We start from the raw sequence: 23,336 nt of genomic DNA on the forward strand, positions 1-23,336 counted from the left end.
AAGAAACCAAAAAAATCAAAGTCTAAGAGAGATTGCTCCAAGTTCTTATAAAATCTTCGAAATAGAAGCAATATTGACAAAGAAAAATTAGATTTCGAATTGCTTTTTTACCTTCAACAAGAGAAACCTAAATTTGATTTTGTTTTTGTTAGAGGAAAGTCTTGGAATAGAAGAGAAACCCTAATCTAGATTTTGTTTTTGTTAAATGAAAGTATGGGGATGGGAGAGAAACCCAGATCTCGAATTTGCTTTTGTTTTTACTAAGAATGATATTTGTTTTTGGATTGAGATGAGTGCTAAATCTAATGTTTTTGATGGGGTATTAAAGATTTGTAGTTGCAGAGAGGGAGAAGGAGGAGAGAGAAACATTACTTTGAACATTTCGTCCCTCAACTATACATCAGGTCTCAGTTTCATCCTAAATTATTTTTTTTCCTTATTTCGTCCCTCAACTATGACCAAGTACCCCATCTGTCCCTAAATTTATTCCGGTACCTGTAAAATCTGATTTGGCACATGAGTTGGCATTACTTGTACATGTTGGTGTCTTGTGTCAGATGCCATATAGGAAAGGAGATACACGTGTGTCAAAGCTCAAAAGAAACAAATAATCCTAAATCCCTAAATCACCATATGCACACCAATTGTTTACTCTCACATCTCTGCATATCTGAAAGCTCATATGTCGATTTCTTCTTCTTTGCACCGAACTCGATCTTCTTCTTCTTCTTCTTCTTTCAGCACACGCGAAGCATAGTCCATCTCAACTACAACTTCTTTCGTTATTAAAAAGGTATGATTTCAAGTTTCACATGGGTTTTGATGCTCGTGTTCGTCCTACCTCCGATTTACTTTCTCCTTTCAATTTCACTTCGTATAGGTTCCATTTTCGTATGGGGTAACTGGGGATTTGAAATTTGAAGTGCTATGCATGCAACAGAAATTTGTGGTACACTTGGATGGTTTGTACTGTAGTTGCAGAAAATGGGAATTAACTGGAATACCTTGCAGGCACGCAGTGAGTTGCATATATAGTCGAAGAAGAAAACTTGAGGAGTTTGTGCCTCAATGTTTCAAAAGAGAAGCGTATAATGAGTGTTATTCTTTCATCATATATCCAACTGAAGGTCCAGAGAGATGACCCAAAACAGCACATGATGACATTCTACCACCTACATGTCAAAAGGCAATGGGCCTTCTGACACCCCAAAGAAAAAAAGAAGAAAAGAAGTTGGTGAATCACAGTTGGGGAAAACATCAAAGTTGGAAATAAAGATGAGGTGTAGTAAGTGCGGTGGTGATAAACATAATGCCAGGACTTGTCAAGCTGTAGTTCCAACTCTTGGTGAAGGGAGTGTCTCAACTACTACTGATGTTAGACCTATGTCTACTGCTGTTAGGGGTGTGAGGCCTACTGCTGCTGCGGCTGTTAGGGGTGTAAGGCCTACTGATAGGTATGATAATACCTATTGTTTTTGGTAGAAATATCCCCCTCTTAAGCTTTCTTTTGATAAATAATGAGTGTATTTATGTTTTGATTTGTATTTCTGATAGGTTGATTGCGGTTTGGATGAAAAGTGATGAAAAAAGGGCTGAACTGAAGAAAATGTCCACCGACCTTCGTGTGTTCAAATACTTATAACTTTTTGTCACGTTATCGGAATCAAGCGAAATAAAAGGCATTGGAAACTAGACATCTCAAGCTTTCCGTAGACGCTAAAATCGTGCAAATCGGACGTCGTATGGAGATTTTGGAATCATTCCACGCCTAGGCGCAATATTTGTGCACGCCCAGTATCACTTGTGCACGCCCAGTCCAGCGAGTTGGGCGTGAATTTGAAGTTGTGCACGCCTAGGATTGCGCCTAGGCGTGCGCCTAGGCGTGGTGCGCCTAGGCGTGAATACAACGCGCCTAGGCGCACAAGACAGTTTTTTGGTATGTTTTAATTCGCGAACTTGCCGAGCCGCAGGACACTTTTAACCTAGAACTGATTTTCTGGGGAGCGAAACCAGAGGGGGAAGGCGATTCTTGGAGCTAGGAGGAGAGATTCTTCAGCTCAACTTGGATCTACTCAACTAATTGGGTTTATTCATGATTTTCTCATCTCTCCTTTTGTGTTTTTCTCTCATTATGTGTAACTAAATCTCTTGTGTCAAGGCTAGGATGAAGCCTTGGGTTTGATGACTTTGTTTATGACTTGATTTACATATATATGAGTTGATTTGGGTATAAATCGTGTGTTTCTATGTTTGATTGCAATTTCTTCATGCTTGTGGTGTTTGGCCAACACTTTAGGTTTTTGGATGAAATTGTTTGAAGAATTTGCTTAGACAATAATATGTCAAGTAGATTATGCTTCTTGAAACACTTGATTATGAATGTGTCTCCCTTTAATTAGGTGACAATTTTGTATGAATCCTAATCTCCATAGAACTCCATAAATTCCTATGCATGTTTAGACCAATAAGATGGCTAGAATGTATTTAGGAATATCCGACCTAGACCAATAAGATGGCTAGTAATCGATTTTAGGGAGATTTGGCTTAAGTGCGCTAAAACCGACTTAGGTACGGATTCGTTATGCCCGAATTAGCAAATATGTGTGTGAATTTATGTCATTCCAAGTCATTTCCCAAGGGGGATTCCGAAGCCTTGGTGTTCATCTCATATTTGTTAAATCATCTCATTTGCATTAGTTGCATCCTAATTCTAAGAAAATACCAAAAACACTTTGCTCTTTGCTTGTTTTAGTTGAATTACCAAACCAAACAATCTTGAGTTGAATTTTACTTTTGATTGCATTGTCCATATATACATACAAATATACATTTGGATTAAACATAACACCGTCCCTGTGGATTCGACCCTTGTTTATCATTGTGCTGTAGTCGCCGACTAGTACACTTGCTAGTAAGGTTAATTTAGACCCAACAAGTTTATGGCGCCGTTGCCGGGGACGGTTGCTTATATTTGATCCATTCTTGTTTATATACATAGATACTTACATACTTAGTTTAGCTCTTTCTTACTTGATAATTAGTGATCCTTATACTTTTCTTTCTTGTTTGTAGTTCATGCAAGGAAGGCGTTCTCAAGATACAGAAATTCTTCCTGTCGATCTAGACTTGGAACGTGCACGAAGGAACAAGAGAGACAAGGATTTTCTTGAGGAGAAATCTTCCACTCGTTCTATCTCTCCTCCTATATCCAGCTCTAGTTCATCTAGTGACAACATTTTGGGAGAACATTCTGAACAGGAGAGCATGGCTGAGAATCGTGAGGAAGTTGGCAATAATGCCAACAATGCAAATGCTCCGGTCACAATCATGGACTACTCTATGCCACAATTCTCTACTAGACAATCTTGCATCATATTACCAACCATTCCGCCAAATCTATCTTATGAGCTTAAATGTCATGTGATTAACATGCTCCCATCATTCTCAGGAGCGGAAAATCAAGATGCTAGTGATCACATTGATAATTTTCTGGAAATTTGTGGCACTCAAAAAATTCAAGGCATATCTGAAGAATTCATACGGTTGAAGCTTTTTCCTTTTTCTCTTAAGGAAAGTGCTAAGATCTGGTTCAAGACTTTGCCACCAAATTCTATCACTTCTTGGGATCAACTTTCTGCTAAGTTTATTCAGAAGTTCTATACTCAGTCAAGGACACAGAGGCTTCGGGATCAGATTTTCCATTTCAGACAGAACAAGGGAGAACCACTTTTTAAGGCTTGGGAGCGATATAAAACTTTATTGATTGGTTGCCCACATCATCAATTCTTGCCATGGCAGATTATATCATACTTTTACCAACATCTGGCTGATGAATGCCGCCATAGGTTAGATGCAGCTGCTGGAGGAAATATTATGGCTAAGGAACCAACTGAAGCCAATGAAATTATTGAGACTGTGGTGGCAAATTCCTCACAATGGGATAATCGTGATCTTGATGCTCCTAGACACATGGTTTATGAGGCTAGTGGTTCAAATACAGAGATGACATCTGTGGCTAGGAAATTGGATGCGGTAGTGACTTTGCTGAGCAGAAATTTGGATCCTTGCGGCATTTGTGGAGGCACCGATCATCCTACTCATGTATGTTCTAGAAGTGGGACATTTCCTGAAGCGGAAGTTAATGCAGTTCAACCTTTTCATAGGCAGCAGAATGATCCCTTTTCTCACACATATAACCCAGGATGGAAGAATCATCCCAATTTCTCCTATGCTTCACCCCAGAATTTCAATCAAGGGCCCAGACCTTGGCAAGCTCCACGACAAGAAGCACCTTCTCAAGATGCAAGGAAGTTTACTATGGAGGACCTTATTTCCCAGCTTGCTCAATCACAAGTCACAATGCAACATTCCCAAGCAGAGATGAGCAAGTCAATGACTCAGTTGCAACAAACTGTTTCCAGTAATACTCAATCTATCGCAAAGCTTGAAATGCAAGTAGGACAACTTGCTCATGCCTTGAGTGAAAGACAGCCAGGAAAGCTGCCGAGTCAACCTGAGGTAAATCCTAAGCAGTATGAGGATGCTAATGCTATTACTGTTTTGCGAAGTGGGAAAAATGTGGATAACAAAATTGAGTATAAAAAGCTTGAAGGTGAGAATCATGATGAGCCTATAGTGGTGGAGCCAAGTGCTTCCAAAATACCTCATGTTGAGAAGGAAAAGCCGGAAGTAGAAGAGTATGTTCCAAAAGTGCCTTTTCCATCTCGTCTTGCCCCAGCTAAGAAAAGCAAGTATAATCGGGATATTTTTGAAGTTTTGAAGAAAGTGGAGATTAATATTCCACTCATTGAGGCAATTAAGTCTATTCCCGCATATGCAAAATTTTTGAAGGAGTTGTGCACTAACAAAAGGAAGATAGGTGATCATGAAGAAGTATTTCTCTCCGAAGAAACGAGTGCTATTTTACAAAAGAAGCTCCCGCCCAAATTAAAAGATCCGGGTAGCTTTACCATTCCTTGTATTATTGGAGAGAAAGAAATTGAAAAGGCCTTGATGGATCTTGGTGCAAGTGTAAATATCATGCCTTATTCTGTTTACACTACTTTGAAGATAGGTGAGTTGAAACCAACTTCAGTCACTCTCCAACTAGCTGATCGCTCTTTAGTGCATCCTTTTGGGTTAGTTGAAGATGTTTTAGTAAAGGTGGGTGATTTTGTTATTCCGGTGGATTTTCTGGTGCTTGATATGGAGGGTGAACCTAATCCGACAAGAGATGTACCACTCATTCTAGGCCGTGGTTTTATGGCTACCACAAAGACCATTATAGATGTGGAAAAGGGCATGCTCACAATGACAGTCTTTGACAAGACCATTGAGTTCAAAATTTTTAAGGCTATGAAGAGTCCGGATGTCATTAGAGAATGCCTTCATGTTGATATGGTAGGCCATGAGAGAGTGAATTTATTGACAAAAACGGCTTCAAGTGATGAGGTTGTTGAATATGTGGATGGTGATAGCAATGAAGGCAAAAAGACCCCATCATCACCAATATCCAACGAGCTCATGGCTACTTCCCTTGTTACTAGCAAGCTATCTCCAACTTTGAAAGGCATGCGGACAAGAGCAAGGAAGTTGAAAAAGGCACGGTCCAAAACAATGTTGAGAGGTAAAGTGTGTGCTCCTTTTGAGACATTGAAATTGTCTATCCATGGTACTTTCACGATAACGAATTCTAAGATAGAAAAAGGGTGGAAATTTGTGGCTCGTCAATTTCAATTCTGTGGGCCAAATGTTTCGGGGATTCTGAATGGAAAGTATCCTGTGCACCATCCTCCTTGATTTGTTTCCCAAGAATTGTTGTGAAGGTGTTGAGGCTTGTGGTGATTTCTCCAAATCAGGTTGTCTCTCTCCTTATCTAAAACGAGTGTTGTGTTTAAGCTTTCTCCCTCCCTTTATTTATTTGTATTGATGACCATGCATGTTCTTAAAGTTTGGGGTGAGAGTTTGCTTAAATTATTAAGTGTTGATGCATACATGGTTGATTTTGTAGGTACAACTACGTCTGGCTGAAGACATTAAACTTAGCGCTACTTGGGAGGCAACCCAATGAAGTATATCCTTTTGTGTATCCTTTTGTTCTTCATTATTCCATTTTTATTGACAAAATCTTGTGTGGATGTTAGTTTGAATGTGTTGGAATCTGGCTGCAGGAAAGTTTAAATTTCTGGGCATTATGTTTACAGCCAGACCACGCCTAGGCGCGTATTGTGAACGCCTAGGCGCGTATTGTGCACGCCTAGGCGCACCTTATACACGCCTAGGCGTGTGTTTACAAAAAAAAAAAAAAAAAAAAAAAAAAAAAAAAAAAGGTCATATGCAAGAAAGGGTTCATGAAGACATTGAAGAATTGTGGCTAGGCCAGTACCCCAATCCACTCGATGCATGACTCCAACCCCCAGGTTGTATTGTTTCAACTTGTCCTCTTTTTAGTGCATTATTACATTGTTATGTTTTGCATTGAGGACAATGCATTCTTTAAAGTGTGGGGTGGTGGACTGCATATGGATTATCTTGTGCCAAATTTCACATGATTTTTGTTGTAGCTGAATTTTAAAAAAAAAAAAAATAAAAAAAAATTCAGTGCTTGAATCTTGCATATTTATGGGAATTTTCTGTTGAATTGAGTGCTATATTGAAATGCAGCTGATCTTGGTTTGTGGAACCCATCTTATCCTTCTATATGCTTGACGTCTACTCTATTGGATAATCACTTGAATTCACTTGCACAAGAATGTATGCTTGTGGGGTATGACTTGGGTGAATAGATGTTGAATGTGGACTTTCTTTAAGATGATCTAGAACACCGTGTTAGTGATATTCTTGGCACTAGTTAATTACATGCATGTTAAAAAAAAATTGATGATGAATAAAAGCATGTTCCGCTCTTGTGATCTTGCTGAGTAACCGGGGCTCTTGTCTAACCAACTCGAGTTTCGCGTAAAAAGGTAAGACAATCTTGATGAACATACTAGGCTAGCTTAACTTCGAAGCCTTTTCAACTCGAGTGATTGATCCGAGGTGTGCTTTATCACATAATGCCCTAAACCAACTGGTTGGGAGTCATTGGTTGAGAACTTGTTACATGGGTTGACTAGAAAGCTTAAAGGAGTGAGCATTGCACGGGCCTAGTAAGATGAAAATAAAAAAAAATAAAAAATAAAAAAAAAATTAATAAAAAAAAAAGAAGAAGAAGAAGAAGAGAAGTATGTACATAAATAAAAGTGCCTTGGTATTACTACTTGACTGTTCTTGGAATTCTTGGAATGTGACTATGTTTGGCGCCTATGAACTTTTGGAAGCCAAATATTTATACATTTCTTCTTTGCATGCACTTAATTTAGATGAAGTGATTGAGTAGACGGATAATCTTCACTGAGTATATGTTTGGATGAAGTGTGGGGTCTCCACATCTTTTTGATTGCATGGCATTGATGTATATTGTTTCGATTCTAGCAATTTCCCTCACATATGTTTGATTTGAGTTATCTTGAAACGTTTGTGGGTGTCGTTCTTGTAAGCCCTCAGGAGACAAAACTCCTCCACTAGGGACACCTAGGGGTTTAACGGCTTGTTGCATATGCTAAATGCAATCGCGATTCCTGCGTTAGTGAGTTAGGATGTTAGTTGGTAGATGTACTTTGTTTAGTTTTACTTTAGGACAAGTAAGGTTTAAGTGTGGGGTGTTTGATAGGTATGATAATACCTATTGTTTTTGGTAGAAATATCCCCCTCTTAAGCTTTCTTTTGATAAATAATGAGTGTATTTATGTTTTGATTTGTATTTCTGATAGGTTGATTGCGGTTTGGATGAAAAGTGATGAAAAAAGGGCTGAACTGAAGAAAATGTCCACCGACCTTCGTGTGTTCAAATACTTATAACTTTTTGTCACGTTATCGGAATCAAGCGAAATAAAAGGCATTGGAAACTAGACATCTCAAGCTTTCCGTAGACGCTAAAATCGTGCAAATCGGACGTCGTATGGAGATTTTGGAATCATTCCACGCCTAGGCGCAATATTTGTGCACGCCCAGTATCACTTGTGCACGCCCAGTCCAGCGAGTTGGGCGTGAATTTGAAGTTGTGCACGCCTAGGATTGCGCCTAGGCGTGCGCCTAGGCGTGCGCCTAGGCGTGGTGCGCCTAGGCGTGAATACAACGCGCCTAGGCGCACAAGACAGTTTTTTGGTATGTTTTAATTCGCGAACTTGCCGAGCCGCAGGACACTTTTAACCTAGAACTGATTTTCTGGGGAGCGAAACCAGAGGGGGAAGGCGATTCTTGGAGCTAGGAGGAGAGATTCTTCAGCTCAACTTGGATCTACTCAACTAATTGGGTTTATTCATGATTTTCTCATCTCTCCTTTTGTGTTTTTCTCTCATTATGTGTAACTAAATCTCTTGTGCCAAGGCTAGGATGAAGCCTTGGGTTTGATGACTTTGTTTATGACTTGATTTACATATATATGAGTTGATTTGGGTATAAATCGTGTGTTTCTATGTTTGATTGCAATTTCTTCATGCTTGTGGTGTTTGGCCAACACTTTAGGTTTTTGGATGAAATTGTTTGAAGAATTTGCTTAGACAATAATATGTCAAGTAGATTATGCTTCTTGAAACACTTGATTATGAATGTGTCTCCCTTTAATTAGGTGACAATTTTGTATGAATCCTAATCTCCATAGAACTCCATAAATTCCTATGCATGTTTAGACCAATAAGATGGCTAGAATGTATTTAGGAATATCCGACCTAGACCAATAAGATGGCTAGTAATCGATTTTAGGGAGATTTGGCTTAAGTGCGCTAAAACCGACTTAGGTACGGATTCGTTATGCCCGAATTAGCAAATATGTGTGTGAATTTATGTCATTCCAAGTCATTTCCCAAGGGGGATTCCGAAGCCTTGGTGTTCATCTCATATTTGTTAAATCATCTCATTTGCATTAGTTGCATCCTAATTCTAAGAAAATACCAAAAACACTTTGCTCTTTGCTTGTTTTAGTTGAATTACCAAACCAAACAATCTTGAGTTGAATTTTACTTTTGATTGCATTGTCCATATATACATACAAATATACATTTGGATTAAACATAACACCGTCCCTGTGGATTCGACCCTTGCTTATCATTGTGCTGTAGTCGCCGACTAGTACACTTGCTAGTAAGGTTAATTTAGACCCAACACCTACGGGGACTGCTGCTATTAGGGGTAGGAGGCCTGTGGCTACTGATGTTAGGGGAAAGAGGCCTATGGCTGCTGATGTTAGGGGAAGGCTGCTGATGTTAGGGGAAAGAGGCCTATGGCTGCATCTGTTGTTGGTGTTAGACCAATGGCTACATCTGTTGGGGTTGTTAGTGGTGTGAGGCCAAAAGCACCTTATGTTCCCATTGTTGGTGGTACTCAAAGACCACCATTTGTGCCAAAGTACCAAGTATTTAGACCTCAACTGCGGACAACCAAATACTATGGCCCTATGACGTACTCTGTACGAGATCCAACGATTGGATCTGTAACTGTTTTTGAAAGACCATGCATTACAGAACGAATGTCATCCTCCAATACACATTAGGTATAAACTATATTACTTCAATATTAACTTGGTTGTCCTATTTTATAAATAAGTGCTTAATATGTTATACTACAGGGCACTGATCATGCATATGGAGGGTCGTCTTCAGGGTCTACCGCGGGGTTTGGTACGTAGTGGTCTGTGAACAAATGATGAAGATGATAATGTGCGGGTAGCTGCTTGTTGGGGCTTGCTTTTGATGAACTGTTGTTCTTTAATATTGTATTATGTTTTATGTTTGTTTGAGTTATTGGAGTAAGTATTACTTATTTTAGATGTTTGTTAAGCTACATTTGAATTATGTACTAAATCATACTCTGTTTGAGATGTTTGAGCTTATGTGCTACCTTATTTTGTTCACTTCATGTTTTTTTGGCTGTTTTAATACCTGTAGCATTTATCAAATTTCAAAGATAAAAACAATAGCTTTTAAAAAAGTTTAGGGACAAATAGTTGACTAATTTAATAGTTTAGGGACATATCGTTCACATTGGGAATAGTTTGCCACATCAGATTTTTTCGATTTGCCATCGAGGTGCCACGATGGACTTTTCCGGTGACTTTCTTACTTTAGGGACAAATGGGGTACTTAGTCATAGTTGTGGGACGAAATAAGGAAAAAAAATAGTTTAGGAACGAAACTGAAACCTGATGTATAGTTGAGGGACGAAATGTTAAATTTTGCCTAGAGAAAAGGGAGAGATAAGAGGTACGTACAATAAATATGTCACTTGGAGAACCAAGAGATAAAATGAATGGTCAAGATTTAAAAAATTTCATATCATTTCAACAAAAATATTTCGGCCCCCCTCTATGTCATCAAATTTGTCCAGTGAAAGGATCACAAGGGTATTTCGGTCATTTCATCATAAATTTGTGTGTAGACTTATAAATTTATGGTATAAACTTATAATGTGTAAAGAGTGGTGTAAAGATAGTAAATTAGTGGTGTGTAGATAAAATTTCCCAACCCTTATTAGTTGGTTATTACAGAGCTAAATGGACAAAGAAAGAAGCCCTTGCAGCTTACAGCCTTAAACAAGCCGCTGGCCTCATTAAAGCCCAAACCCGATGATTCGATAAAGGCCAGCTCTGAGGCACACAAGCAGTCCCCATCATTAAGCCCAAAGCCATTCATGATTCCGGGCAAGCCCATATTACAACACAAGGAGTCAGTCCAGCCACTCTCTTGACGGCTTACGCCCTTAATTCAGCCCAACTTAAGAAATTAAGTGGACATTTGCTAAGTCAATCCATCAAATAAACACCAAGCCTCCACCTTTTTTTAGGAAAATAACATAAAAGACGGTAAAAGAGACGAGATCAAGAAGCCCTAAACTCAAATCCATTGAGTATTCGCATGGTATATCTGTATCATGCAATGCACTATCCTAAGAGTAAGAGAAAGAGCAACAATGAAAATTTCAATTCCTGGGTCTGAACTGTTGCTTGCTGGAGAACTCACCGGAACTAATTAATTTAATGACAATGAATCATCATTGTCTCTCTCACTTCTTCCACTATTCTCCATCCCCGCCATTTGCAAGTTGTAATCTTTGAAGAAGAATTGCAAAAATAATAAAACAAATTATCGAACTTGGATTTAAATTCATTCATTCTAGGAAAACCCATTTGCAAACAATAATGATTGCTTAATTTATCAGAGAAAATTAAGATTTGATTTGATACCTTGGATCTTCGCTCTTAGTTGTTGAATCTGCAGACGTTGCACTCTCTTGAAAGGAATTAGAGGTTTCTCCTATATCGTCCTTGATTTCTTGTGAGATTGCTGAGTTTGTGATCTGAGAATCGAAAGAGTCTTTGGAACTTGCACAACTTGTAGATGTGGAAGATGTGCAAGAAATGCCGCAAATCCCAGGTGAATTTAGATGCATCTTCAAGGAACCAAGCTTCTTCATTAAAAAATGTAGTTTCTTCTCAGCTTTAATCCTCAATTTGGTCTCTTCTCTTAGTTGGTTTTCTAGTTGTATCAGCTATTAATTTTACACCCACGAAGAAGAAAGTCAGAAACAGATCAAACACAACTACAACTAGTTAGTTCCAGATAGATGTTATTTATATATAATAAAATGTAAATTTTGTCTGAGTCTGACGGATAGGAAGCATATTAGAGAGATTACCTTTTTGGCCATAATTTGCGCATCCTCTGTTGCAACTCTGGAAGCTTGTCTTTCTGCGAGCAATCTCCCTCTCAGGCACTCCACAGTCCTCAAACCATCATCTCCTTCCATTTTGCTATCGCATATATATATATATCAGAATGTGACTAACCAAAACTATTATATATCTCCTCCAATAATCTCTATCTATCTTCACTGGCATTAGCAGCACCCTTTCTCTTCAAGCTATATATCACTGTAGAAACTTGGTATAAGAGAGGATTGTTAGAGGACAAAGGCTTATATTGTAAATAAAGAGAGGGAGAGAAGGATTATTAGGATAAATTTTCTCTTCGTTTTGCCATAATAATTTGCCAAACTGCCGACCCTCTGACCCAGTAGAAGTGTAGGACAATTTAATTTTTTGTGAGCAGCATTTATTGAAGTAAAAAAAAGAAAGAATAAAACTTGAAGTTCAAATTTTGAACTGAAAGTACTGAGCTGAGCCGGGTTAGCTTCACGAGATGCCTCTGACTTGTGTCTTTTACCTATTTTTGTTTTTAATGCGTTTTAGTTATTATTCTGTACGTACCTTTTTCCATGAAAATTTGCATTCACAACTTACAACTCTTTAAAAAAATTGACCCTATGTTTCTTGGATAAATAGAAAAAATAATTATTAGAAGTTGTATCTTTCATGAAAAAACAATGATAAACTATTATTAGTTAGTTAATAACTTTAAAGTGGTACTGTTTTCTTGCATTAGACTCGAAGAAACCATTTACCAATCTCTACTTGATGTTGACATACTTACAACTACCTGGTTGCCTGGCTTTTAATCAATGTATGTGGTGGTATAGACTGTAGAGGAAAATTTGCTTCAACTCAAATGACAAATCATGGCCATTTTTTAATTCTATGAAAGCACCCCTTGTTGCTCGCATAATCACATTGAAGTGGCTGGCGTAAATATCAACCTATTACAATCAATGTTAGAGTTGTTGTTAATCCCAAGCATATGATTATATGTCATTTGCATTTTAATTCAAAATATAATTATTTTGTTAATCCCAAGCATGTGGGTGACGTGCTACTGTATTTAAATTTCATATATAATTGTGTATGACCTTTTGTTTTATCAACTCCAATATGTATTTATGCTGACGTTTTGAGTTATTTTATGCCACTAAATATGAAGATGAATATACATTTATAATTTCATTTTAAAATATGTGTAATGTTGTAAATACTTCTTAGAAAAAATTATAGGGTCGCTATCCTTGGACCCCGTCAACTTTTACCAATCCCAATATCAATTCCTAACTCCGCCCTTGTTTACAAAGAATCGATTGGGGTTTATTTTCCAATGGGCCGGGTCCAGTTATGGTCAAAGTTGTTACTGGTGCTCATTAACTTGGACATATTGTGGGCTGCTACTTTAATGTTCAGGGCCTGGGTTTCACATTTGAACTTTGATTAAAAAATTAAATGGGCTCCACTAAATAGAGAATAGTTGAATTATATATGGGCTTTATGTATGTATCTAAGCGAGTTCCAGTTATGATATCCCATACCCACAGCTGCAGGTAACGGCGCCATTGAAGAACATTAGCATAGTGAAAATTGATATTGAATGAAACATCTGTTTATATTGTGATATTATTTAGCTACACGAATTCATCGATCGTTATAATTCACCACATCCACACGTGTCTTTATCAGTACATAACATCAATCACACGGATCTCTAGCTAGGCTCTCAATCTAATCAGTTAAAACCATACAGGACCATTCATTTTAATTTTTATGATGATGAACCCACACCATGAGATAATGAATGGTTGAGGAGAAGACTGCTCCAGAGGCGTTGGATCTCGCAGAAAACATCATCCGTGGGAAGCTGGAACCTGCAACATGGACAGGTGCTCCTCTTGGTCAGCCATGGCAGAATGCATATCCAGTGAAACAAATGCCCGCACGGCAACTCACAAACCTCTCTCCCTTGTTTCATTTCCTCTCGACATATCACACATTTCTCCACCACTACTTGTCCCTCTCTAACCTCCACCTCCACTGAAGGCAATGCAATCACGGCCTCCCGTGAAGCCGCCACCTCATAAGTTCCTTCCTTCTCACCACCACAACAGCAACAACCCATTCCACCAACAAACCTCAAACTCCTCGTCACCATCTCAACAAACGGAATGACACCAACACCTACCCCGGAGATTGATAGCATTCTATTGCACAACACTTCACTCAGGACTCCTTGCCATCGCTTCACAGGCTCTCTCAGTGTTTCCGGGTTGTGCTGCTGGACCTCGCACAGCAGGAGGAGGAGCAGGGCTGCATCCAGATCACGCTGGTTCATGCCCGTTGAGGCTTGTGATGGTGATGGGTACACGTAACGTGTGAGATGGTGTAGAGAGACGAGGAGGTGGCGAGCGATGAGGAGGGTTTTGTCTGGGAGAGTGAGGGAGTGGAGGTGGTGGAGGGTGAGGGAGAAGAGGGAGGGGGAGGAGACGATGGAGGAGAGCCGGTGGCACTGGTGGTGGGTGGCAGAAAGGATGGAGTGGGTGAGATCTGAGAGCCGAGGGTGGCTCAGGGCGGACAGTAGTGCACCCATTATAATTCTCTCTTCTTCCATCATGGGATCCTGTGCAAGATTGAGGAATGTGTGCCCTATTTATAATTAGTGTCCAACTTTACTTTACTATTTTCTACATTATTGCTAATATAATACCTTCTTTTTTTTTTTCTTTTTTGATTTGTTTTCTTGTACTAATTTATTACCAAAAAAAATAAATGGGAAAAAAGAGATCGTTATTAGTGACTTAGCTTATAACATACGATATACTGCATAACTAACATAACTTGAATGCAAGAGAATGACACCATCCAAATATTGGGAAACATGCATATATAGGGTCAATCAATCTCGAACACTCTGGAGTCACAATTATGTATCATTAGCTGGGGATGGAGTATAGGCTCTTGTCCTCGTGTCTATGTCCAGTTCAGACATGTACAATTGACAATCCATTTGTTTTCATTATCCCGTAAACTCTTTAAGAGCAACAAAACAATCACAAGAGTAGAATAATCATTGCTCCCATCCATGGCTCTTTGCTCTTTGTCTCCTACAAAACTAAATTATTGAGATAGCCATCAGCGCATGTGTTAAGCTTGGATATTCTCAACCACAACACTATTGCGCCTATCATGGCCAATTGTTACCCTTCACACTTGGTATGCACATCCTCCATCACGTGCATGTTACTAATATCTAGAGATATATAACCCTAAGCTATGCACAACCATACATTACAACATTGGATGCTTTAACTGCGAGCAAAGCGTTTTTCCGATGAAAAGAAAAAAGAGAGGTAACACTCATCTAAAGGCAAGAGACAGAAAAATCTGGAAAATCTCCGAAAAGAAATAAAATTTGAGCTTGGGCATGCTTTATGTCCACAAATCACAGTCAAAAGCTAATGTTATGGTAAGCAAAGAAAGAGCACCTATGTTAAATTATAGGGCAAAACTATACTTTATGTAGTTTCACAAAATTCTCGTTTATGTCTTTAAAATTTATAGTTTGTCGATTCTGTCCTTAATATTTCGAATAAAAACCCAAATCTATCTTCATCCCCATTTTTTGATGACTAAATGTTGGAATTTGATCTAGAGAGAGAAATAGAGAACGAAAATGAAAAGATCGTCCTTCAATTGTCATCAATATATGATATTATATCTTTTTTGTATCTGTTAATATAATATTTGTTTTGAATCTACTAAAATTATATTTGAAAGAATGCAGCACCTTTCTTATTCTTTTTTGTATTTTTTTTTTTCTTGTTTTGGTTATGATAGATCTGTTGACTAGGGCAGAGGTATTTGTATTGCCCCCCTTAGTTTTTTTTTTAAAAATACCCTTACAGTCTTATACTACTACTTTTTTCTACTTTCGCTCCCCTTAATTTTTAAAAATATCCTTTATACTATCCAATTTTCAATCTTGTCCCCTAGTAAAAATATTTTTTTTCCCAAATCTGTCTCATTAACCCATTTTGACCTCTTGCAAAGTCAGATGGCCAAACCCATTTAATTTTGTTTAATTGCTCTCTATCTCGCTCTGTCTCTTGGCTCTCGACTCTCAAAGATAACAAACTAAAAAAGTGAGTGAAGTGAGGGTGACGGTTTGAGTCCCTGACGGGTGATCAGTTGTGAGTTTGCAACGAAGACGGTGGTGGTAGGGTGTTGCATTCGAATTTGATTCGATCCAAATATTTCAATTAGCACTTCTTTTTCTGTTTTCACGACGACTACAGAACGAACATTTTCAACTATAAATCATGTTAAAATAACACTTTGCAATAAAAAATTTCAGTAAATCAGCCTAAAAAAATTTTGGGGAGCGCTAGTGCGCTACCCTAAACCCCTGTAATTTTTTTTTGCCCCTATTTGTCTGAAATCCTGCAAGCTCCACCCCTATCTGTTTATATGTTATCTATTGAAATTTTATCCATTTCCCCAAAATATTATTTGTTTCATCTGTATAAATTTTCAAATGAAATCTGTCCCAAACATATAACAAAATTAAACCAAATTAATCTTATTTGCCTAAAAATTTACAAATAACATATATCATAAATAATACAGAATTTAAAAAAGGAACTTGTCATCTGTCATAATGAAAAATTATCTGTTCATGAATATAATTATAAAATCTAACAAAAAATCATAAAAAATTAAAATGACAACATTATATGTCTTTCTATTATGGTTTCCTATCTTCCCACGTCCACCGCACCTAATTTTCATTCTCCCTGTAAAAATAAGATATCTGCAAGAAACATATATTATATATTAGAAACAAATAACAAATAACAAACATATATTTTATTAATAGATAACATATCACCATGTCGAAATAGATAATATATTAGCATATTCGTGGGCATGGAGTACTATTGTCGTCCAACTATCGATTAAGGCCACAGACCCATCAAATAGAAGCGTCAAAGCACCACGACCAGTCCTCAGTCATCAATCACCGCCGTCAGTTGCTGATTCCACCGGAATTTGACATTGAAGAAAATTGTCTGATCTGGCCGCTGGATACAATACTACTGCGAGCCACCACCATGGAAGTGTAAAATAAATGTTTCTAATTTTTGGTCCTTTATGAAGTATTGTGTTAATCTTTATGAATCTTATGGAACAAAACTTATTTGAGTGTCTTTATTGGAATAATAGTTTTAATGGAGGACTTATCTCTAATTTTCCAAAAAAAAAAAAAGAAAGAGAAGTAGAAGTAGAAGAAAAAAAAGTCGAAAACGTAAAAAAATATGTGTATATTTCCTTGAGTTCAATGCATCGTTGGGTACATCTAATGAGAATCTCATATCGAAAGATGATGAATTTGGAGTCTAGTTTATAAGGGAGGACAAACCTCCTATTGTCAACCTAGATTTTCAATAGAGAGTTAGGCCCAAACTTGTGATGCTAGACCTGAATCCCCATCCCGTGTGACGGGTATTCATCATTGATGCTTTCATTGAGAGAACTTGTCACGGGTTTTAACAAGGATCGTATCAAAGTCAACCTTCAAGTGTTTCGCATGGAGATTTAACAACAGTTTGCCCTAATCCGACAATGACAAGATAAGATTGACGACTTACTCGTCAAGAGTAAAGATAATCTGAATAAATTATCAACGTCTATTTTCGCTGAAGAAAAAGAGGAAGACTTGAACGTGAATTCTATTGATGTGAGAATAGATGAATTATTAGTCCCAATATTCGATGATTATCTAGACGAATGAGATTTGTTGTTGCAAGAAGAGACCAAGGAAGAAATATTGGTGGAAAAATCGGACAATATTCAACTAGCAAATTTCAACAATATTATGATGCTTGTTGAATATGTTGATTTTGTCATTCTCGACTACTTTACCAAGATCAAAAATCTTTCAGTCTCTTTGATAATTGAAGTTAAGGGTTTAAGGAAGTATTGGTCAATGATGTTATTCTCGACAGGGTTTTTACTACTACTAGTACTACTACTCCTCTTTAAAATTCGAGGTCGAGTTTTCTCCAGCGAGGGGAATGATGCAGTGGTTAAAAAGTTGTTCAAGATGCAGTTTTATCCTTAAGGACAAGAATAGTCTTGAAGAGTGAGGGAATGATGAGAATTAAAAAAAGACAAAACCATTATTAATATTTGTTTAGTATTTATATTCTTGTTGGCATTTACTTTTAATTAGTCTAGTTTAAGAGTTGAGTTTGAGAGTATATAGTCGTTTTCTATATAGTAAGAGTTGAGTTTCGATTAAAATATATACTAATTTTCTATATAGTTTGATATTCTAGTTTAGTTTGAATAGGTTTTGAATTGTTTGTTTTGAGTATATAAATCGGTAGAGTTGTTCTCAAAATCAAGACTTGTTCTCTCAACCCAACCTTGTTCGGATGAATGTTTTCATCAACATCATCAGACATTTACAGCCACTATCTTTGTTCATGGTTACTTTTATAGCCTGCGTCTTGGTATATCATATCATCAAACGCTTGCTTGACTTATGAATACAATATCAAATCGAAAATGGATCTCTCTGGCTGCTTTTATCCAATATCAACGACTTCTATCAACCTCTACTCCTTTCCCTTCTCAAAAACTAAAATACGCTGTCGAAAGCAAACCAGTCGTCAAGCCATTGAGAATACGAGACATCGTGTCCCCGAAAACGGGCGTCGCCACAAATCGCCAAAGCCATCTATGTCTCATTCAGGAATTTCTACAAAGAGATCCAGAGCGTAGCCCTTCACAAACTTGCGGCCGTGATTTATCTGGCTCAGATTCAACAGAGAGGGTTTTTGAAGAAATCCTCGAATCTTCTACAATGGATACAAACACAGGTATTCTTGATTTGGTGAAGGATGGTTTGAGAGTTGACGCGAGTCTTCTGTCAAATGCTTTGAGTTTATGTGGGTCTTTGCGTAGTATCCGAGACGGTGTTCAGTATCATTGTTTAGCGATTAGAACTGGGTTTCTCGTGAACGTGTATGTGGGAAGCGCGTTGGTAAGTTTGTATGCAAAATGCGGTGATATAAATAACGCCTATCAAGTGTTTCAAGAAATGCCCGTGAGAAATGTCGTCTCGTGGACAGCTATTATTGCTGCTTTCGCACAAGAATGGCACGTGGACATGTGTCTGGAGCTCTACCGTGAAATTAGAACTTCATTGTTGAAACCCAATGATCTTACACTCGTGAGTGTTTTGAGTGCTTGCACTGGTAGTGGTGCTCTTGGGCAAGGTACAAGTGCTCATTGCCAAACAATTCGAATGGGTTTTAACTCGTATGTCCACATAGCTAATGCCCTCGTATCAATGTATTGTAAGTGCGGGAATGTCAAGGATGCACTCTGCATATTCAAGAGCATGGCTATTAAAGACGTTGTGTCTTGGAATTCAATGATTGCTGGGTATGCTCAACATGGGCTTGCAGCTCAGGCCATTGATCTATTCAAACAAATGAAGAAGGAAAGGGTTAAGCCTGATGCCATCACATTTCTTGGTGTCCTTTCGTCATGCCGTCATGCTGGTCTTGTTGAACAAGGTCGATTCTTCTTCAATGTCATGGTTGAACATGGTGTTAAGGCAAAACTAGATCACTATTCTTGTGTTGTTGATCTTCTTGGCCGTGCTGGATTACTTGAAGAGGCTCGGGAGCTCATTGGAAAGATGCCTATGCATCCCAATGCCGTTATTTGGGGCTCACTACTTTCCTCCTGCAGGCTTCATGGGAGTGTATGGATTGGCATAGAGGCTGCGGAGAGTAGGCTATTGCTTGAGCCAGGTTGTGCTGCCACCCACGTGCAATTAGCGAACCTGTATTCTAGTGCAAGATCCTGGGATCAAGCAGCAAGAGTTCGGAAACTGATGAAGGTTAAAGGTCTGAAAACAAATCCTGGGTGCAGCTGGGTTGAGATCAAGAATGAGGTTTTCATTTTTAGAGCAGAGGACAGGTCAAACGCCAGAGAGACCGAAATTATCTTCTTGGTGAATTGTCTGGTACAGCACATGAAAGCCTTGGGCTATTTGCCCGAGATGCAGGAGGAAGATATTGATGGATGATTGTGGTTGATATACTACAATGTAAGCTATAAGTTAGAAGGTATTTGGTCTTTGACGCCTAACTAAATCCATTCCCTTGATGATATGTGATGGCAAAAGAGAGTCAAGGTGGTTATGGTCTATATTGGCACTTGGTGCAACACCTCGGCATGCAACTCTTCGGCAGTTCAGAAGGGTTATTGCCCTTTCTCTGGTGTTGGACAATGCCAAAATGGTGGTACTATTATCTCTTCCTGGGGGAATATTGACTGGGCTTAAAATGGGACGAGCTTCTCCTCTAGAGGCCTTTCAGTTGCAGATTGTGGTAATCAACGTGCTTATATGTAGGTGCATCAACATTCAACTGTAAGCAGCATCATGTCGACATAACTTTCATGGCCTGCTTTCTTTACTAAAGCTTATCAATTGGAAACCAAGGTATCCTCCTCGGAGTGAAAATTGTCGAAATTTGAGGCTCGGGTGATGGGAACATTGAGTTTGTACCATATTAATTAATGGAAATGTATAAAATGTGTTCCCAAACAGGCTAATGCTTGCGGAAGCTCATTGAAATTTCAAAATAATGCATACACATAAGACTTGCAAGATTGATTGGATTACAGAGACATCTTAGGGATGACATGTCTAGGTACCGTTTATCAATAGTAGCATATATGGGATGATAATAATAAATTTGATATCATATTAATTATTAGTGGCGACGGAGTACACCTAAACTGTGGTGGTGGTGGGAGGAGGAGATCAGTTGCCTCCATCCAGAGGACCGGAGCTAATATAGTTTCCCGGTGGGTCATACTCACAAACCACGAACCATCCTCCTTTGCTGCACTTGCACTCAACACGAGCGCAGCCGATCCTCTCGGTGGTCCGCCACACAATCTGGGTGAAGTGGCCGCATTTCTGGTTGGGGTTGCATTGGTTTGACTTGATATCGTAGAAGTCATATTCGCTAGCCCAATTCTGCACCGCCTTCGTTGGTGTCCAGTGGTCAAGAAACCCCCAGAACTGGTTCTCCCCGTAACCACTGCCGGAGTGGTTGTGAACGTCGCAGTCAGTGGCGGCACGTAGGTTTGCCCATCGCCGGGCTTGGCGAGCTAGCTTCCTGTCCCACTTCAAAGGTGGCACTTGGAAGCGTGACCGAATTTCGTTGTGTGCCGTTAAAAACTCACGCGCTACAGCGACCCTGGTTTTGACGACCGTGAGTGCGTTCGACAATCCTCCGACGGGGTTGCTGTTTTCATTGACATCCGGTTTGGTAAAAGTAGTAGTGTCATCGCCGGGTTGTTGATGGGCGCAGCAAGAGACAACAAGGGCGAGGAGGAGGAGGAGGAGGAGGAATGGAGAAAGTGACATTGGCGTGGGTTTGGGTGGTGAAATGGTATTTGGATGAATGGCTGCTCTCTCAGGATGCGAGAGCAGCAGTGGATATGGCTAGGACAAAAGAGACGGGAAACATGAGACTCTTAATTACTAATTTCTAACGCCACTCTCTATAATTAGCAAATTTTAGTCTTAATTTGGAATTGGTGATCGATTTTGCAGATTGATATCTTCTTCACCGGCCAATCAATTGACCATAAATAGAAATAGTCTACACGGATGGGAAACATGCATGTCTTATTTACCATCCAAATTTTTTTGTTGAAATTGCATTTTGGACTTTCAAATGCATCATCCCCATATTTTTGACGTAATTCCTAATTTGACGCAAATCCAAGTCTAGGAATATGATTTAGAAAACTCTGTCAAGTTTCATGTCAATAATGTATGACAATCTGTCATCCATCTGTGCAAATGTTCTAACATTGCCATTATTTTTTTTGGGTGTGCGTTTATGACAATAAACTCATGAAATTGTCGGGGGAATGATGTCTAATCTTTTAACTTGTGCTGTTGAGAAAATCCTAATAGTAATATCACATATTGCAGTCTCTTCCACGGATTAAAGAATCACCTTAGGTTTGGACTATCCAATACAAGCAAGGTTCCAAAATTTCAAAGCTTTTACTTTTATGATTTATCCTTCAAGCAGTAAGTAACTCATTGGAATAGAAACCCAGGATAGTCACAATCCATATCTAGACAGCACTGGGAACTCAAATTTTGTACGCAAAATAAATAAGCTACTAAAATTAAAATGGCTTAGTTAAAAACGAAGCAATTACAGAAAGATGGTACATCCGGGTGCATTTTGTTTTTGTACATCTGAACCGTTCATGGCATACTAAGGTCCAGTTACAGTAAACCAAAAACTTCATCGCAGGCCTTTTCATGCCAAGGAAAATTAGCAAAGCCCTCATAGCCCATCAATACAATTTAAAGGGTAGGAGCTAAACCTCTTCGCAGCCTGTTAATTACAATTTACAAGACAAATCAGCGGTCAAAACCCGTTTGAGTTTGACAGCACAACGAAGAAAAACAGAGTGGAGAAAGAAATGACAGATGATAAATGACCTGTAGCATCTCCGGCGCTTACACCAAATTCAGCAGAAACTGAATTCTTTATAGATCGATTAAAGTTATCCAACTCCTCTGAATGTGAACCGTAAACTGCTTTAATGGTGTCCCTGCAACCACTGCAAAGCAAAAACGAGTGACAAATCCAAAATGCAAGTAGCAAAAAAGAAAGCCAGAGGGTGCACCTGCATGCCTCCTTGTTGAATTTCTGCTCGTCAATTCCATAAAGAGAATTGAAAACATTGGGCTCCACTCTACAAAAATATGGACGATCTGTGGTGGAGGAATAAGCAATTACAGTGAGAAGATTTCAGAGGTTGAGGCTTCCAATATTGACAACTAGACCAAAAAAAGCAAATACATCACCAGAGTAGATAGAACAAGTGCGTGTGTTTTTCTGATAGTGTACGCACCATCCATCGGCGCCCACCAAGCTTCTGTATAGCTGAAAGCAAAACATGGGGAAGAATTATTCAAGGCACCTGAAATTCGCTATCACAGACACTGTTTCAGATCTTCCTTTTAAAAGCACATCTCAAAGGCACTTATTCAGTGTTTAGGGTATAGGGTCTGTTGGAGTGTCGGTGCCAACCTCAATATCTTTAGGGTCCGTGAAGATTTCTTCAGGAGTGGCAAAGGAGTAACCTTTAGCAAGCTTGCAGCAGGCACCGCAACCCTTCACGCAACTCCAAAGAGGTTCCTTTCTGTCGCCTCCAAAGCCCTTCGTCTTCTTTGCTCTCTGCTGTGGCCGGCGGGCCACCGAGCTCATGACGCCGCCAAAACATGGCAAGGCAGCGGCCTGCGACATTTGTGGTGAGTAGTGGATGGATTGGTTTACTTGGACCCATATTTGTCGCAATAAAATGAATTAAGGTGTAAAAAAAAAAAAAAAAAAACTAGTCTCTCTCATTGTATATAATATAATAAATAAAAAAATCTCTAGGAACGTAAGTCCACATTTGTTAATATGTTTGTGGATTAAAGAATAGCATTTTGTTTTTGAACCATGGGACGGAAGAGGAGGAAGGA

The 23,336-nt window shown here is 38.8% G+C and overlaps 5 protein-coding genes and 1 non-coding gene across 6 annotated transcripts; 1 reads left to right on the forward strand and 5 right to left on the reverse strand.

Annotated features, from left to right (window-relative positions):
• Window positions 1–3,678: 3,678 nt before the first annotated feature.
• On the reverse strand, window positions 3,679–3,785 carry LOC120013989. The gene has a single exon (XR_005471523.1). It is a non-coding gene; the product is annotated as a small nucleolar RNA R71 (small nucleolar RNA).
• Window positions 3,786–10,535: 6,750 nt separating this feature from the next.
• Window positions 10,536–12,088, reverse strand: LOC120013697. Its single transcript, XM_038865587.1, has 3 exons — window positions 11,731–12,088; window positions 11,279–11,583; window positions 10,536–11,143 (listed from the first exon to the last, which is right to left on the reverse strand). Exons 1-3 carry the CDS (start codon window positions 11,839–11,841, stop codon window positions 11,110–11,112), a joined length of 450 nt encoding a protein of 149 aa, XP_038721515.1. The 5' UTR covers window positions 11,842–12,088; the 3' UTR covers window positions 10,536–11,109.
• A 1,254-nt stretch (window positions 12,089–13,342) lies between these two features.
• On the reverse strand, window positions 13,343–14,435 carry LOC120013696 (E3 ubiquitin-protein ligase SGR9, amyloplastic). Its single transcript, XM_038865586.1, has one exon. The coding sequence runs from the start codon at window positions 14,358–14,360 to the stop codon at window positions 13,515–13,517; it is 846 nt and encodes a 281-aa protein (XP_038721514.1). The 5' UTR covers window positions 14,361–14,435; the 3' UTR covers window positions 13,343–13,514.
• Window positions 14,436–18,045: 3,610 nt separating this feature from the next.
• On the forward strand, window positions 18,046–19,881 carry LOC120012271 (pentatricopeptide repeat-containing protein At2g37320). The gene has a single exon (XM_038863610.1). The coding sequence runs from the start codon at window positions 18,294–18,296 to the stop codon at window positions 19,848–19,850; it is 1,557 nt and encodes a 518-aa protein (XP_038719538.1). The 5' UTR covers window positions 18,046–18,293; the 3' UTR covers window positions 19,851–19,881.
• A 672-nt stretch (window positions 19,882–20,553) lies between these two features.
• Window positions 20,554–21,450, reverse strand: LOC120012272 (pathogenesis-related protein 1C-like). The gene has a single exon (XM_038863611.1). The coding sequence runs from the start codon at window positions 21,201–21,203 to the stop codon at window positions 20,592–20,594; it is 612 nt and encodes a 203-aa protein (XP_038719539.1). The 5' UTR covers window positions 21,204–21,450; the 3' UTR covers window positions 20,554–20,591.
• Window positions 21,451–21,977: 527 nt separating this feature from the next.
• On the reverse strand, window positions 21,978–23,310 carry LOC120013010. The gene is made up of 5 exons (XM_038864604.1): window positions 22,900–23,310; window positions 22,674–22,752; window positions 22,493–22,580; window positions 22,305–22,426; window positions 21,978–22,197 (listed from the first exon to the last, which is right to left on the reverse strand). The coding sequence occupies exons 1-5, from the start codon at window positions 23,113–23,115 to the stop codon at window positions 22,181–22,183; spliced, it is 522 nt and encodes a 173-aa protein (XP_038720532.1). The 5' UTR covers window positions 23,116–23,310; the 3' UTR covers window positions 21,978–22,180.
• Window positions 23,311–23,336: the final 26 nt, after the last annotated feature.

The sequence above is a fragment of the Tripterygium wilfordii genome, chromosome 13 (assembly GCF_013401445.1).
Source record: "Tripterygium wilfordii isolate XIE 37 chromosome 13, ASM1340144v1, whole genome shotgun sequence".
NCBI lineage: Eukaryota > Viridiplantae > Streptophyta > Magnoliopsida > Celastrales > Celastraceae > Tripterygium > Tripterygium wilfordii.

What these genes read in the sequence shown, in the direction of transcription:
- LOC120013697 (XM_038865587.1), bottom strand. Translation starts at nt 11,841, where the DNA reads ATGGAAGGAGATGATGGTTTGAGGACTGTGGAGTGCCTGAGAGGGAGA. An exon ending in CGCAAATTATGGCCAAAAAG is followed by an intron (nt 11,584 to 11,730) that starts GTAATCTCTCTA and finishes TAAAATTAATAG; the next exon opens with CTGATACAACTAGAAAACCA. An exon ending in ACTAAGAGCGAAGATCCAAG is followed by an intron (nt 11,144 to 11,278) that starts GTATCAAATCAA and finishes TCTTCTTCAAAG; the next exon opens with ATTACAACTTGCAAATGGCG.
- LOC120013696 (XM_038865586.1), bottom strand. Translation starts at nt 14,360, where the DNA reads ATGATGGAAGAAGAGAGAATTATAATGGGTGCACTACTGTCCGCCCTG.
- LOC120012271 (XM_038863610.1), top strand. Translation starts at nt 18,294, where the DNA reads ATGAATACAATATCAAATCGAAAATGGATCTCTCTGGCTGCTTTTATC.
- LOC120012272 (XM_038863611.1), bottom strand. Translation starts at nt 21,203, where the DNA reads ATGTCACTTTCTCCATTCCTCCTCCTCCTCCTCCTCCTCGCCCTTGTT.
- LOC120013010 (XM_038864604.1), bottom strand. Translation starts at nt 23,115, where the DNA reads ATGTCGCAGGCCGCTGCCTTGCCATGTTTTGGCGGCGTCATGAGCTCG. An exon ending in CGGACCCTAAAGATATTGAG is followed by an intron (nt 22,753 to 22,899) that starts GTTGGCACCGAC and finishes TTTTGCTTTCAG; the next exon opens with CTATACAGAAGCTTGGTGGG. An exon ending in TTCAACAAGGAGGCATGCAG is followed by an intron (nt 22,427 to 22,492) that starts GTGCACCCTCTG and finishes TTTGCTTTGCAG; the next exon opens with TGGTTGCAGGGACACCATTA.